The sequence below is a fragment of the Lepidochelys olivacea genome (genome assembly GCF_965140295.1).
Source record: "Lepidochelys olivacea isolate rLepOli2 genome assembly, chromosome: 1".
Lineage (NCBI taxonomy): Eukaryota > Metazoa > Chordata > Testudines > Cheloniidae > Lepidochelys > Lepidochelys olivacea.
The window spans coordinates 89,913,083-89,926,509 of NC_140411.1; the positions used below are offsets into that span (position 1 = coordinate 89,913,083).

Sequence of the window (13,427 nt, forward strand, 5' to 3'; positions counted from 1 at the left end):
TTCTCTAACCAGTGGGATAAATGTTATAAGGAGAGCGGTGGCCTCCACCTCCTGCTTTTTTCCAAACAGCATAGGTGCCCAACTCCAAAGAGGGTTCCTGCCTGTGAATCATAAGCAGATATAGGTGCCTGCCTCCATCCTGGACTTAAGCACCTATGTCATAAATATAAAGGGAAGGGTAAACCCCTTTGAAATCCCTCCTGGCCAGGGGAAAGCTCCTCTCACCTGTAAAGGGTTAAGAAGCTAAAGGTAACCTCGCTGGCACCTGACCAAAATGACCAATGAGGAGACAAGATACTTTCAAAAGCTGGGAGGAGGGAGAGAAACAAAGGGTCTGTGTCTGTCTGTAGTCGTCTTGGCCGGGGACAGAACAGGAATGGAGTCTTAGAACTTTTAGTAAGTAATCTAGCTAGGTATGTGTTGGATTATGATTTCTTTAAATGGCTGAGAAAAGAATTGTGCTGAATAGAATAACTATTTCTGTCTGTGTATCTTTTTTGTAACTTAAGGTTTTGCCTAGAGGGGTTCTCTATGTTTTTGAATCTAATTACCCTGTAAGATATATACCATCCTGATTTTACAGGGGGAATTTCTTTATTTCTATTTACTTCTATTTTTTATTAAAAGTCTTCTTGTAAAACACTGAATGCTTTTTCATTGTTCTCAGATCCAAGGGTTTGGGTTTGTGGTCACCTATGCAAATTGGTGAGGCTTTTTATCCAACATTTCCCAGGAAAGGGGGGGTGCAAGTGTTGGGAGGATTGTTCATTGTTCTTAAGATCCAAGGGTCTGGGTCTGTAGTCACCTAGGCAAATTGGTGAGGCTTTTTACCAAACCTTGTCCAGGAAGTGGGGTGCAAGGTTTTGGGAAGTATTTTGGGGGGAAGGACGCGTCCAAACAGCTCTTCCCCAGTAACCAGTATTAGTTTGGTGGTGGTAGCGGCCATTCCAAGGATAACGGGGGTAATATTTTGTACCTTGGGGAAGTTTTGACCTAAGCTGGTAAAGATAAGCTTAGGAGGTTTTTCATGCAGGTCCCCACATCTGTACCCTAGAGTTCAGAGTGGGGGAGGAACCTTGACAACCTATCTCTGTGAGGGGACAGAATTAGTACACCTTCCTGTTGTCAGCACCTCCCACTGGCTAGGTTACGCTGGCTTTTCTGGGTTGCAATCTATGGTCCCTATCTCTCCCCATTCATTGTATAGGATCCTAATTCAGGCTTTGTGAATCACAGTGATTCTCCATGTGCCTAAAAGTTAGGTGTTGTGATGTTCAGCCTAATTTCTTTTGTGAATCCAGGCTTCTGGAGCTTGTGTATTGCAACACAAACCCTAGGTGCACATTTCAGGAGTTGTATCATGCATATATACTTGCACCCTATTCTTGAGTGACCCTATGAAAAGAAGTAATTCCAACTAAAGAGCACTTGTCCATCACATCATACTATCAAGAACCTGAACAACATCTGGTGTTTTCATTCTTTTCTTATTCTTGAGGTTAGCTGGTTTCTATCAAGTTGTGGCTTTTTCAGAAATTGCTCTGTTGTGTTAAAAAGCCAAGGCTGACTGATAGCAATGAGCTGGAAAGAGAATGTCATGCTGTATCTTTTCAGTATGGAAATTAACTTCCCAGTATTGATTCCAGTAGGTAGCTAATGTTATAGTCAATTTCTGTTTCAGAACAAGAAGGATTTACCATCTATTACTGAGGCATGATCAAGAATATCACAAACCTAGAGCACCATTAAGGGACAAATCCTTTGAAGCAGCACACAGCCTCAGTATCTGATCCCTCTTCCCTGCCCCTAATCCACCCTGGTGGGATCACACAGTGAGCCCTCACAGATCTGGACTCTGCAAGCAATGTGAAAACCCTGTAGAGCCTCCCCAAACTCTGCAAATTCCTGTATACTGGAACAACAAAAGGGGAAATAAAAGAGTGATGCCTCTTCAGAGAATGTTACAGTCGATCTCGTCATCTAGAAGTCAAATGTTTCCCCGCCCGACCATGGTGTGTTTAGCATCTCTACAAGACTAGCCAGTCATGCTAGTGTGCATGACAGAGTGCATTGTGATTAATTTTCCTCATTTTACAGACCACTATTATTTTCCCCTGTGAAACATTAGTTTTCTTTGCAGCAAATGCCTCTCTCCATTAATGTACCAGAAAGTCTTCTTGCACAGATGTCTGGCCTTCCTAGTCAGCCTCATCTCTTCATTTTCTCATTCTTCCTAGGTAACAGATCTCTAGGTAGGTGTCACACAACACCTGCCGTTATGGAAGGATCAATTTTTGGCTTTTATTTCATGTAGAGGTAGGCCTCGCCAAATCCTCAGATTGCTATCATATCAAATGCTGCTGATCTTGGGGAAAGCTTGGTTTCAGGTCTGGATCTTGTGGCTTGGATGCATCCCTGTAAAAAGTATGAACTCATATTCAGTTTGGAAATCCCTTACAAAAATGGTCAAGCAACCACATTAAAAGAGAAGAATGGATTGAAAATATTTGATTAGTCCCATATTCAATGAGCCACTTTTAATAGACTAAAAGTAATTTTATGGTTGAGTCTTTTCTGTTCAAAAGCTTGCAGAGATATCACTGTAGGTAATATATGCATATGCCATTATTAAAGAGGCTGTCAGGACACCTGTAGTAGGAAGAAAAGGGATGAAAACATATATTTGATTTTTATGTATGTTAAAAGATAAGAGGCAGGTTAAAATAATATCTGCAAGAGATTGATGTAAGCTGTGTTTCTTGAGAGAACAGATCTCTCTTGTTATTTAATACATTTTGAGTGCCAAACTGTCAGAAAAAAAATGACAGTGTAAGGTACCCTTGAGGTGCCTTAACAACATAACAGTTATGTACCTGCCAACTGCACCAATATGTCTGCTGAGGTACTGTTCTTGTACTCAATTATTAACTCCAGTACTGACATGAGAAAAAATGAATCCACTTTGTTTCAGACTGTCAGATATGTTGCACTTTCTGGCCTCTAATGTGCGATCTCAATGAAACATACAGAAACTGTTTATCTTTGGCTGTCAATGAAAAGGAGGAGAACATGCCACAAAAAGAGGACACTCCATCAGACCCCACCCAATTCCCCAGAAGAGTTGCATTTCTGATTGCTGTGATGGAAACATTTCAGAGAACCTTCAGCCACAGGCTTTTCCTAGCTCCTTTTTATTTATTTATTTGTTTTTAATTAGGAAGGGTTGTGGATGACATGTGCCTTACTCCAGTGATCCTTGGATGCTACAACAGCTACTTGGGGCCATTACAGCCCTCTCTAAATGAGAGCCCTCCTGAGGCTGCCCTAATTTATGCAGGGATTGAAAGAGCCCCCAGCAGACCGAGGCAGGGAGGAGGAACAAAGTTAGTCTAAAGCTCCCCTTTCCACAGCTGTGGTGAATGGAGCGCTGACACAACTGAGCATCTGAGTTGCCATGACATAAATTGTACTCAACATTTTTCTGATGCTTTCAGTCTACAGTGAAAGAGCCTATTTTCCAGCATAGTTGTCCTCCACATTCTGCTAAGAAATCTTTAGCAGCTAAATAAAGTGTCATCTATGCAAGTGGCACTTTCTGTAGTCTGAAAGCATTTCCCTCAAACAGAAGCCTGAGGGCTTGATTCTCCACAGCTCTGCGCCATAGCGATCAGAAGGCAGCATTGTACACCCATGTTGCACTGGTGTAAATTACCATACAAGGGCAGAGAAGAATTAGGGCCAACTGATTCTTCACTGCTTCTTTCTCCAGCTTCCCCTCACCCTTGCTCTGACTTTGAAATCTCTGATAGTCGGGAGGGTTAATGGAAAAAAGATGAGTTTGAGGGAACTAATCCACCTATTTAAACTTAATTTTAATAGAATATTATATATCTAGGGCCTGATCCACAGTCCACAAAAGTCAATTCCATAAACTTCATTACATTTTTAATCAGACCCTTAACAATTTTAATTATTACAACTATCAGTACCTCTTACTACAAGATGGTTGGTGACAGAATTTATTTGTCAGTTTTCTGTAATGATTTCTTTTGAGTGAAACGATGGTAACATTATTGTAGCTGTATTCTAACCAATCACTCTGTTTCTTGCTCTCCTAGAATGCACTGTGGACAAAACTTAAACTATGTTAGGTTTTAGTCATAGCCAGAGCAAACAGCGCTTATTGTCTTGCTACTGCAATTTGATTCTTGGGAGCCAACTAGTTTTACTGTCATGGCAATGTGATGATATCAACAAAATGTTGTTATGGAAGTTTGATCAGATAACAGAAAGGATACAGGGCCAGATCCTCACCTCGTGTAAATCTGTATAGTACCACTGAAGTCAATAGCACTATGCAAACTTAAAAGCCAATAAAATGTAGTTTTCTATCAGAGATTGTGTTCGTTCAGAAACTCATATATAAGAAGTGTGGAGAACTCATAGCTAGGCAAGAAAACTGCAGTAGGCTAAACTAAAGGAAGGGAATCATTTTTTTTTGGCTCTGAATTTATCAAGTCTACAGTTGTTAGTTTTAATCTATATATTTAGAAATCTATTAATTGATTCAGCCTTTAAATAGCTGTGCAATTGGAAATCAGGAAAAAAATATTCATGTGTAGTTGATTTACAAAAGATTTGTTTTAAAAGGAGGAGAAATGCAGGTCAGATTTTCAGTTTGGCACTGTGTCAGTCGTGCACAGAAACTGAATGGCCTTATTGCACAGTGAACAAGATGCTTCTGTCCACATGACAACAGAGAGAAGCTTCGTGTTTGATTCCTGAACAGTTCTAAACTTGTGCATGCAGGTCCTGCTGCCTTCTTTTTTATAAAAGTGATTTTTAAGAAAATTATATATATATATATATATATATATATATATATATATATATAAAAAATCCATTTTTGTTTATAGTGAGCAGTTCTTTGATTTGCTTGAAAGGCACCCAAGAATTATTCCTTGTTGTGAACTGAAAAAAAATACAAAACTGTACATAATAAATAGTTAATATAAATCTAGCTAGACTTTGCTGTAAAATAAAGCTGCAGGGCTCCACACTCTAAGCCACTTTTACCTCTTAACAGGAGATGCGCCTTTTTGCTGCTAATGTGTGGCAAAATGTAGAGAATTGATACAAACAACAACAAAATATCCCCCTACCCCACCCCCCTTCCCATATAGGAAAGTTACTGGCCATTGCATACTTATTTCTCTATTTCTGACAGGAATATTCAAAGCCACCACAGGAGCCAATCATATAAAAGAAATCAAACTCACTAGGTGCACTGATGTATTTACAGTTGATTCTCAGTAGCTTTCAAAATTGCCCTGGCTTATGAGTTGCAACACCAGTGATGTACAACATTTTATAGCAGCAGAACAAGGGAAGATTGTCCAAATTTGAGTAAAACTGTCAGATAGGGAAAGCAGCAGAAAGTTTTGTTGTTGTCTCTTAAATTGTTGGTAATTATATTTATACATATATTTTCCATCCACATACTGTAAAAATTTGATAAATGAAGTTCCATGTAAAAGATACTTAAATATTTGCAGGCATTGGGTGCCTATACAATTAAATATCTTTCATTTTTTTTTCTTTTCTTTTTTTCTTTTTAACTGATATTTAGTATGACAAAGCTTCATTTCCTTTTGTATTTATTATAAGGATATGGTAAGTGCAGTTGTAGACAATGTTCACATATGTGGTGTATGTACTAATACCTAATCAATACATATTAACCTTTATAACTATATAATCAGGTACTTAAAAAAGTAGTCCAATTAAATTAAGAGAAAAGAAAGAAGTACAAGTAACATAAAAGGTTTATCCTAGGTTAGGTACAGAATGGGCAGTGCCATACAGGCCTTTTAACCTGGCCCCCTAAAGGAATATGGTAATCTTCCTGCCACAGTTCAATCACACAGAGATCATGTTTCACTTGGGGTAAGACATATTGCCTGCAAACTTCCCCATGGCTTCCCACAGTGATCCCTGAGTTTTTTGTTAGGATTACTGCTGTGCTTTAGTCCTGATGGATGATACATTATTATAAGGCACTTTTATTTACAATGTTCTTATTTAAAATAGAATTACAGATTTTCTGTCCCAATCCAAAGTAATGTCATTTTATGTTTGCTGTTCCAGGACTTCCAGGTAGTCAGGCTCAGCATGTAAGTTAGCTTTGAGCTCAAAATACTCATTTTTAGTCTGCTCAAGCAACACCCTTCTTGGTCTGGAGTACATTAGTGTCTCCATTAACTTTAGCTCCTCATGTGTTCCAGGATAATGTACTTCCATGTCGGGCTGGAGCTGGACAATATTTTTTCTTAGATACTCAGTGATTCCTAGCTGCTGGAGTTCTCTTTCTTTCTCAAGAATGTTTCTGTATAAAGAGCTGGCATCTTGAAAGGTCAGAAATTCAGCTGATTGGTCTGTACATTTGTACTTGACATTTGAACCTGTGAGAGGAGAATTGTTCTCTCTTTCCAGAAGACTTCTGCAGAGATGTTTGGAATCATTCACATCCTTTTCATTTCCCTCCTCCTGTTGTTCTGTCTGTTTGGGGCTGAAGGATGGACTTCGATAAACTTGAACCATGGGACTGATCATGCGTTGCTCATAGAGAGTTGGTGCTGGCCGCTCAGTTGTATGGTGTGTTGTTTTGTGACCATACATGCTGTACTGCAGATGAACTGGGCTACTGTCCCTCATATGTTCATCTGCCTGTTTCTTTTTGTGTCTTCTCCGCCGATGCAGAACAAGGACAACTATTCCTGCTGCACAAAATACAAGCATAATAAACACAATTAGGAGCCCTAGGATTAAAACAGAAAGTGGGACAGCATCTGTAAGTGATCGAAGAATAGTGATCGCAGTATTGGTTGTTGTAGAAGAAGTTGTCACAACTATAAAGCTAGCATGGGTTGGTAGGGCTTGGCTATTTATTAGTCCTGGGCATAAGACTTCAGTGTTCAGAGATTTCAATTCTTTTTTTGCTAGGTGCCCTGGGGATTTACAGAAAATGTCACCCATCACGATGTTCTTACTCAACTTTTGTATCCACTGCTGCAGCCCAACTGAATCACAAGTACAGTCCCAAGGGTTGTCCTCAAGTTCAATTTGTACAAGCAAATCCAGTTCATCCAAGACAGTGCTCACAGGCAAATGGGTAAACTGGTTTGTTTTGAGGTTTAGCCTGGCTAGTGGCACCCCTGAGAAAACATGGGGTGGTAAAGTTTGAAGAAGGTTGTTGTTTAAATATAACACCTTAAGTTTTATCATCATGTTAAATGTCCCTGGCAAAACTTCCTTGATGGCATTGTATTCAAGATACAAATACTCAAGGTGCTGAAGACCAAGGAAGAGACTCTGACTTAACTTTGTAAGATGATTGCCATTTAGATATAGCTTCTGCAATCTTGTTAGATTCATAAATGATCCTTCTTCAAGGATTTCAATACGATTGTTTCCCAAGTGAAGCATTTCCAGGCTAGCATAGTCCACCAGATCTGATTTCAGCAATGTTTGAATAATGTTTCCAGCTAGAATAAGCTTTCTAGGATTTGGAGGAGGGGGACCTAAATCAGACAAGCTTTCGATATTTCGCTCCTGGCAGTGAATTAGAACTCCTGACAGGATATGGCTGGTGCAGTGACAGGGTACAGGACAGTATATTCCTGGAAGCTGAGTAGCTGGCTTTGTGGCATGAAGCACTAAACCTGGTTCCTTGGTAGGAGCTTTCAGGACAGGGATCACCTTTGCTGGTAGGTGACTATCACTTATAGATGTGGTTACTACCCAGGGCAAGGACCCTGAAGGATCTTCAAGTTCATTTATAGGGTTAGTGGGACAGAGCAATTCTTTTTTTAATCTTCTTAGGATGCTCCCTTTGATAATAGGAGGGCTGTTGCACACAACATCACCTATTATAGACTGGGGAGGCATGTTTTCTAGCCATATCTTCAGCTGCAGTAAGTCACAATTACAGGCCCATTTGTTGTCTTCCAGCTGAAGGTCCAGTATTCGACCAATATGCTCTAAAAAGCCTACATATGGCAGAGTCTGTAACTGGTTTCCACGAAGATCTAAGTGGGTCAATGGCACAAAGCGAAATATATTAGGAGGGAGAAACTCAATGGCATTGTCATTTAAAATAAGAACTTTAAGTCTGTTGAGTTTGCTAAAGGCACTTGCTTCAATCACGGTGATGAAATTGTTGTCTGCTTGAAGAAACTCCAGATTTTCCAGTCCCTGAAAAGTATACTCTTTAAGTATTTCTAAAGAATTGTGATTGATATGAAGTTGCTTAAGAAGACTGAGACCATTAAAAGCTCCAGGCTCAATATCTGCAATATTATTAAATCCAACATGTAGTGAGATAGCATTGATGAGGCCAGCAAAATCATTCATATGTAACATGGTCAAGCCATTGTTCAGCAGGTTAAGATGGAAAGGCTGTGATGGTGGGACATTTATTTGTGATAACATTTTGATACCTCTTTCTTCACAGTTTATAATCAAGATATCATCCTTTTCTTCACAAGAACACAGATTCTCACAAGATCCTCTCGCTGAAGACAAAGAAGGCTGAGATTGGAGTAAATCCGAGGCAACCACAACTGAACATAACATAAAAATCCAGAGCTTCATTGTTGCCAGTAGGTTCTGTAAAATAAAAATGAACTGAGTTTATCATTTCATATTTAAAAAAAAACACTTGAAAGTACCCCAAGCTTACCTAAAAAACTTATCCTTAAAAAAAAGATATTGTATTCTATCAAATATTTTAATGATTCTTTAAGAAATGCAACACATGATTAGTTCTGACCATTAAATATAGCATGAAGGTCATAACACAGAAGCCCTTCAGTATTTTTAGGTTGTAACAACACAGCATGCAGGGCTCATGAAAATTATGTTCTTATTTATGGAGTGCCATATACGTACATGGTGCTTTGTAGGCAAACAAACAAGCAAACAAAAAGACAGGTCACTGCCCCAAACTGCTTCCATCAAGGTTAATATAAAATATTATATTTTCACCTTTGATGATGGGCTTGCAGTGCTGCAGTTTTTAGGAACTTGCAAGAGATAGATATTAACAGGCTACATGACTGAACAGAAGTTTCATAATAAAACAATCTCGGTTCGGTTCCAACAATCTATTGTCTATCAAATGTTTATTCAGCCAGCATGTGGAGGGCTTTTTCTTTGCCTGTTTCTGCAACTTATCTGTAAATTGAAATGGAACTTCTTCTGCAATCCTAATACCTCCAAAATTGAGAACAATTAGTGATTTTTCCTTTTGTTTAAATATGTATGTGCTGTGTTTATAGTTTAAATATAGCTGTGGGTAGATGTACATATACACCCTACCCACGCATTCATATCTTTAGAGAGATTATACACACGTTTTATACATATATGTATAATATATTTGTGCATTCAATATCTAAACTAAGTTTACTAGCAATAAAAGAACAAGAGTGAAGTACAAATAGAAAGAAATAGGTAGGCAATATACAGTATATTGAATAGGAAATTTTCTTCTTAATAATGAATATCATTCTAAAATGCACAAAGCAAGAGATTTGTCATTAACAATTAGCAATGATGAATGACATCATCTGCAGTGTGTCATTTAAGCTATTATCTTGCAAATGATTGGTCTCAAACTTTAGGATGCATGAGAAATGCATCAGAACTGTCCAACTATTAAATCAGGAACAGAAACTGGTGAACATTATATATTTTCAATTAAGTATCTGTTTTGGCATGGTTCTCACTGAGATGAGATTAGTTTGTTACTGTTCATATGAGGGTTCTGCATGTTTCTTTTTTCATAGCAAGGTTGTCTAATTGCCAAAGAGCAAAGATACTTATTGTTGCATTAGATGAAGTCACGTCTGTTTATAATCTATTATTAAAGGAAATACTTCCACATTTCCAACAAGAAAAGGTTCCTACTCTGAAAAGATTGATTTGAAACACATTATTTCATTCAAGAATCCCCCTTCAGTGCACTATTTCTTCCAGAAGTGAACAATATTGCTTGAAGAAATCTGTGTCATAAAGGTCACTTGATCTTTTTAAGTGAGCTATTGAAACATGCTTTGCAGAGCAGAATGTCATCACACAATTAACCCGCAGAATTGCTGCTTTCTGAGGAAGTTGCAAGAATCTATGTAATTATGTTTATGAACATTCTCAGAATTTGGTCATATATTTTGGCATCCCATCAGCCATGTCTTATTCTTAGATGCATATCTTATTCTTACAGGACTACTCATTTAGGCTTCATTTAGCCTACTAATCTAGACTTCTCTTGCAACTTGATAAGAGGACTTTCACAGGAGGCACTCAGATACTACCCTTGTGAATGCTACTGAAATGCTTATAAATCAGTAAGCACCAGTTTGTGCACATTGAGTAATATCTTACTCCACAGTTGTCCCACAGATTTCAGTGGATAAAGGTGCTTCTCATCATGAGGAAAGGTGACAGAATCTGTCACTAAACTTATTTGATTCATGTATCTTTTTCAGTAGAAACAAAACATGTTTTTTGTTGGATCATAGAGTAGTTCTTGAACATAGTCTATTCTAGTTAACTGGTTTTCTAGTTAACTGGTTAAATGTAACTTACATCGTGTCTGAGCCTCTGGTTTTCCATAAAGTATTGGGAAACACCCAATATGCAGAAATCTTATTCCAAAGGATTCAGATTAATGCCACCATGATATTGTGTTCAAGAAAACTGTATTCATTCATTCACTAGCATTCTTTTCAGTAACCTAAGGTGAAAAATGAAGCTTCTGGTAACAATTACCTATAACAAACCAATTTTGTTGCTAAGTAGCCTTTATTTTCTGTAACTTGTTTCTGTATCAGGGCACCAGCATAGTTGTGCATTGTATTTAAATTGTAGTTTTTATGAGGGCCCAGAGCAAAATCAAGTGAAATAAATCAAAATACATTAATCTGAAATGCATGTTGCATTTTAATACATATTTAAAAAATCATTTTTTTTTAAAAAATCCAAGACCTCTCATCATTTTTCAAAGATGAAAGTAAGAACATTTGTAACCAATTGGAACACATTCCTATTTTAATCATTAGCATACTTTTGCGGGGAACATTGCAAAAATTCTCTCTCTCTCTCTTGCTCTCTCTCACACACACACGCACACAGTAGAAAGACACTGGGAACTTCTACATATTTTGTAAGTATTGGGTGAGAACTGATTGGCATGTCTTTTTAAATGTTCAGTCTGTGCACACAGGAGCAAGTAAATCTAGCCTTAAATGGGCTCCACTCTTATTTTAAAATAGCAGATGCTTTACTGTAACAGATGATTAACATTGTGTTGAGAAAACTCACAGTAAAGATTGAATATACATTTTATTTTGAAATACTGGACTAATTATTATCCTGTTTCATTTAGTGAAGTGTTATAAGAAATATCAGGTGGTAACTTAGTTTTCATAACTGCTTACTGTAATTGTTCTTTTCACAGTTTTTATTAAAAAAGATTTGTGACTTCCAGAGTCTTTCCTACCAGGCAAATTTGCAGTATATATAGAAGTAGTGAGTTATGAGTCCCTTAAGGCAAATTTGCAATACGCTTGAGAAGCAGTGAAATAATAAAATCTTCTTTAAAAAAAAAAGTCTTTTTTATTTGATCTTACTCTTCATACAAATATGTGTAAAGTGAATAGGGAAGTACTCCAAAGCCTCCGGTAAAGAAAGGGGAATGTGCAGTATATAAAACCATTCAAGCCTTCTTGTTAATTCTGGATATAAGCACAGTTGGATGATGTATTTTAAGAGTAACGTCATACTTCAGAAAAACACTTCTTTAATCCATGCTACAGTCTAAAACTACTCTCTCTTTGCCAGCTGAGCGACTACATGTATTGAAAACTGTTCAGTGAAAAACGTACCCGGAACAGTGCTTGAAATATCAGTGGGTAAATCTATACAGATTTCTATCATTTAACTGTAAAGTTAACCAAAGTAATACAGAAAAATAAAATCAATTGGTGTGAAAGACCCAGAGAAAAAGTGAGGAAATTCACTTGAGATAATTAGCTAACTGGAAGCTTTCTTACCTGTACAGAAGCAACACTCCCTGACACGATCAATAATGCACAATTGGAGTAGATGTTCAAATGCAATTCAGGTTCTCTTTATAAAAAATGTACACTTTCTTCCAAATTTTCAGTTTGCTGCAAGCTTTTATACAGCTCCAGCTGCCTAAAGTTAAAAGTCCGTGTCAGAAAGCAAAGTACAGAGCATTTCACTGGGAAAAAAAATAATACATAAAATCTCTCAGGCAGAGTGCACTGTATACCATCCTGAAAGCAGTTGTCCCTTTTCCTCAATTAAAATTCACAGCATACTTCCCATCTATGCTGACTTTTCTGCATATAGTTAACCATTTGCAAGCTTTTGGATGCAGTAAATAAACAAGATGTTCAGCAGAGCTTAAACTGACCCCTCTTGGTTTGTTAGATTTTTAGATCCAAGCTGCTTCTGCTTCTGTGTTCTCTCTCTTCTTTCTAGTCTTTCTTGTTACCTCAGTTTGTTATTAGTCAGATTGCCAGGGGCTGGGAGGTAGGCGTAAATAAAAAGACTTCTTGGCTTTTGGCTCAGCCTTTAAGCCCTTCCCCTTCCCCATCAGAGAGCTTTAATCTGCCAGTGTCATTTAACACAAGATACAGCTCCACCTTGGGACAGCTCAGCTCCACCTCCTCCTGCAATTTGTCTCACCTCCTCTTTTCCTGTTCTAATTGAACCTTCTGAAAATAAAATCCAGCTAAATCTTCTGTAGATCACTTAAGATCTATTAATGGCTGATTCTGCAAGACAATAAATCTCTACCACAGCTCCTGCAGCTTTTTCTGTTTGCAGACATACAGTAAATGTAAGATCTTTTTGATATGTATTTTAAATGCTGAAAATACCCCCGAACCAAATGCACAAATCCTTGTTTTCCACCCAACAGTAGCTATCATAAGACAAGGGAAAAGCTTATCTTCCTCTGGAACAAAATGCCTGTGATAATGATATGAAGGATTTATAAATATGTAAAGCTGCACATTAGATCTTTACTCCAGTTCACGCAATGTGGTAGGTTAAATAGTTGCGAGGGGTGTGTGTGTGTATGTGTGTGTGCAGCAAAAAATGTTTATGGTACATTGGTGTTTATGGTCATAGAGTGATTGCAGCGAGTGCACTTTAAAAATCCCCCCTCTTCTCTAGTGGAGGGAGTTTCAGCTTGATTTTAATTGACTGTTTTCCAGATGTTAGGATAATATATTGGTATTAATGCACATGGTGTTGTATTATTTTTGGCATGAAACAACGTGTTTACAAAAAACGACTCTTTTTCCTTCTTGAAATCAAGCTAATATTGAGATAAT

The 13,427-nt window shown here is 37.7% G+C and overlaps 1 protein-coding gene across 1 annotated transcript; it reads right to left on the bottom strand.

Moving 5' to 3' along the window:
- Positions 1-5,673: 5,673 nt before the first annotated feature.
- On the bottom strand, positions 5,674-12,648 carry SLITRK6 (SLIT and NTRK like family member 6). Its single transcript, XM_084637052.1, has 2 exons — positions 12,114-12,648; positions 5,674-8,667 (listed from the first exon to the last, which is right to left on the bottom strand). The coding sequence occupies exon 2, from the start codon at positions 8,650-8,652 to the stop codon at positions 6,130-6,132; it is 2,523 nt and encodes an 840-aa protein (XP_084493178.1). The 5' UTR covers positions 8,653-8,667; positions 12,114-12,648; the 3' UTR covers positions 5,674-6,129.
- Positions 12,649-13,427: the final 779 nt, after the last annotated feature.

Bases quoted from the DNA above. Each gene is read 5' to 3' on its own strand.
- SLITRK6 (XM_084637052.1), bottom strand. From the start codon at position 8,652: ATGAAGCTCTGGATTTTTATGTTATGTTCAGTTGTGGTTGCCTCGGAT.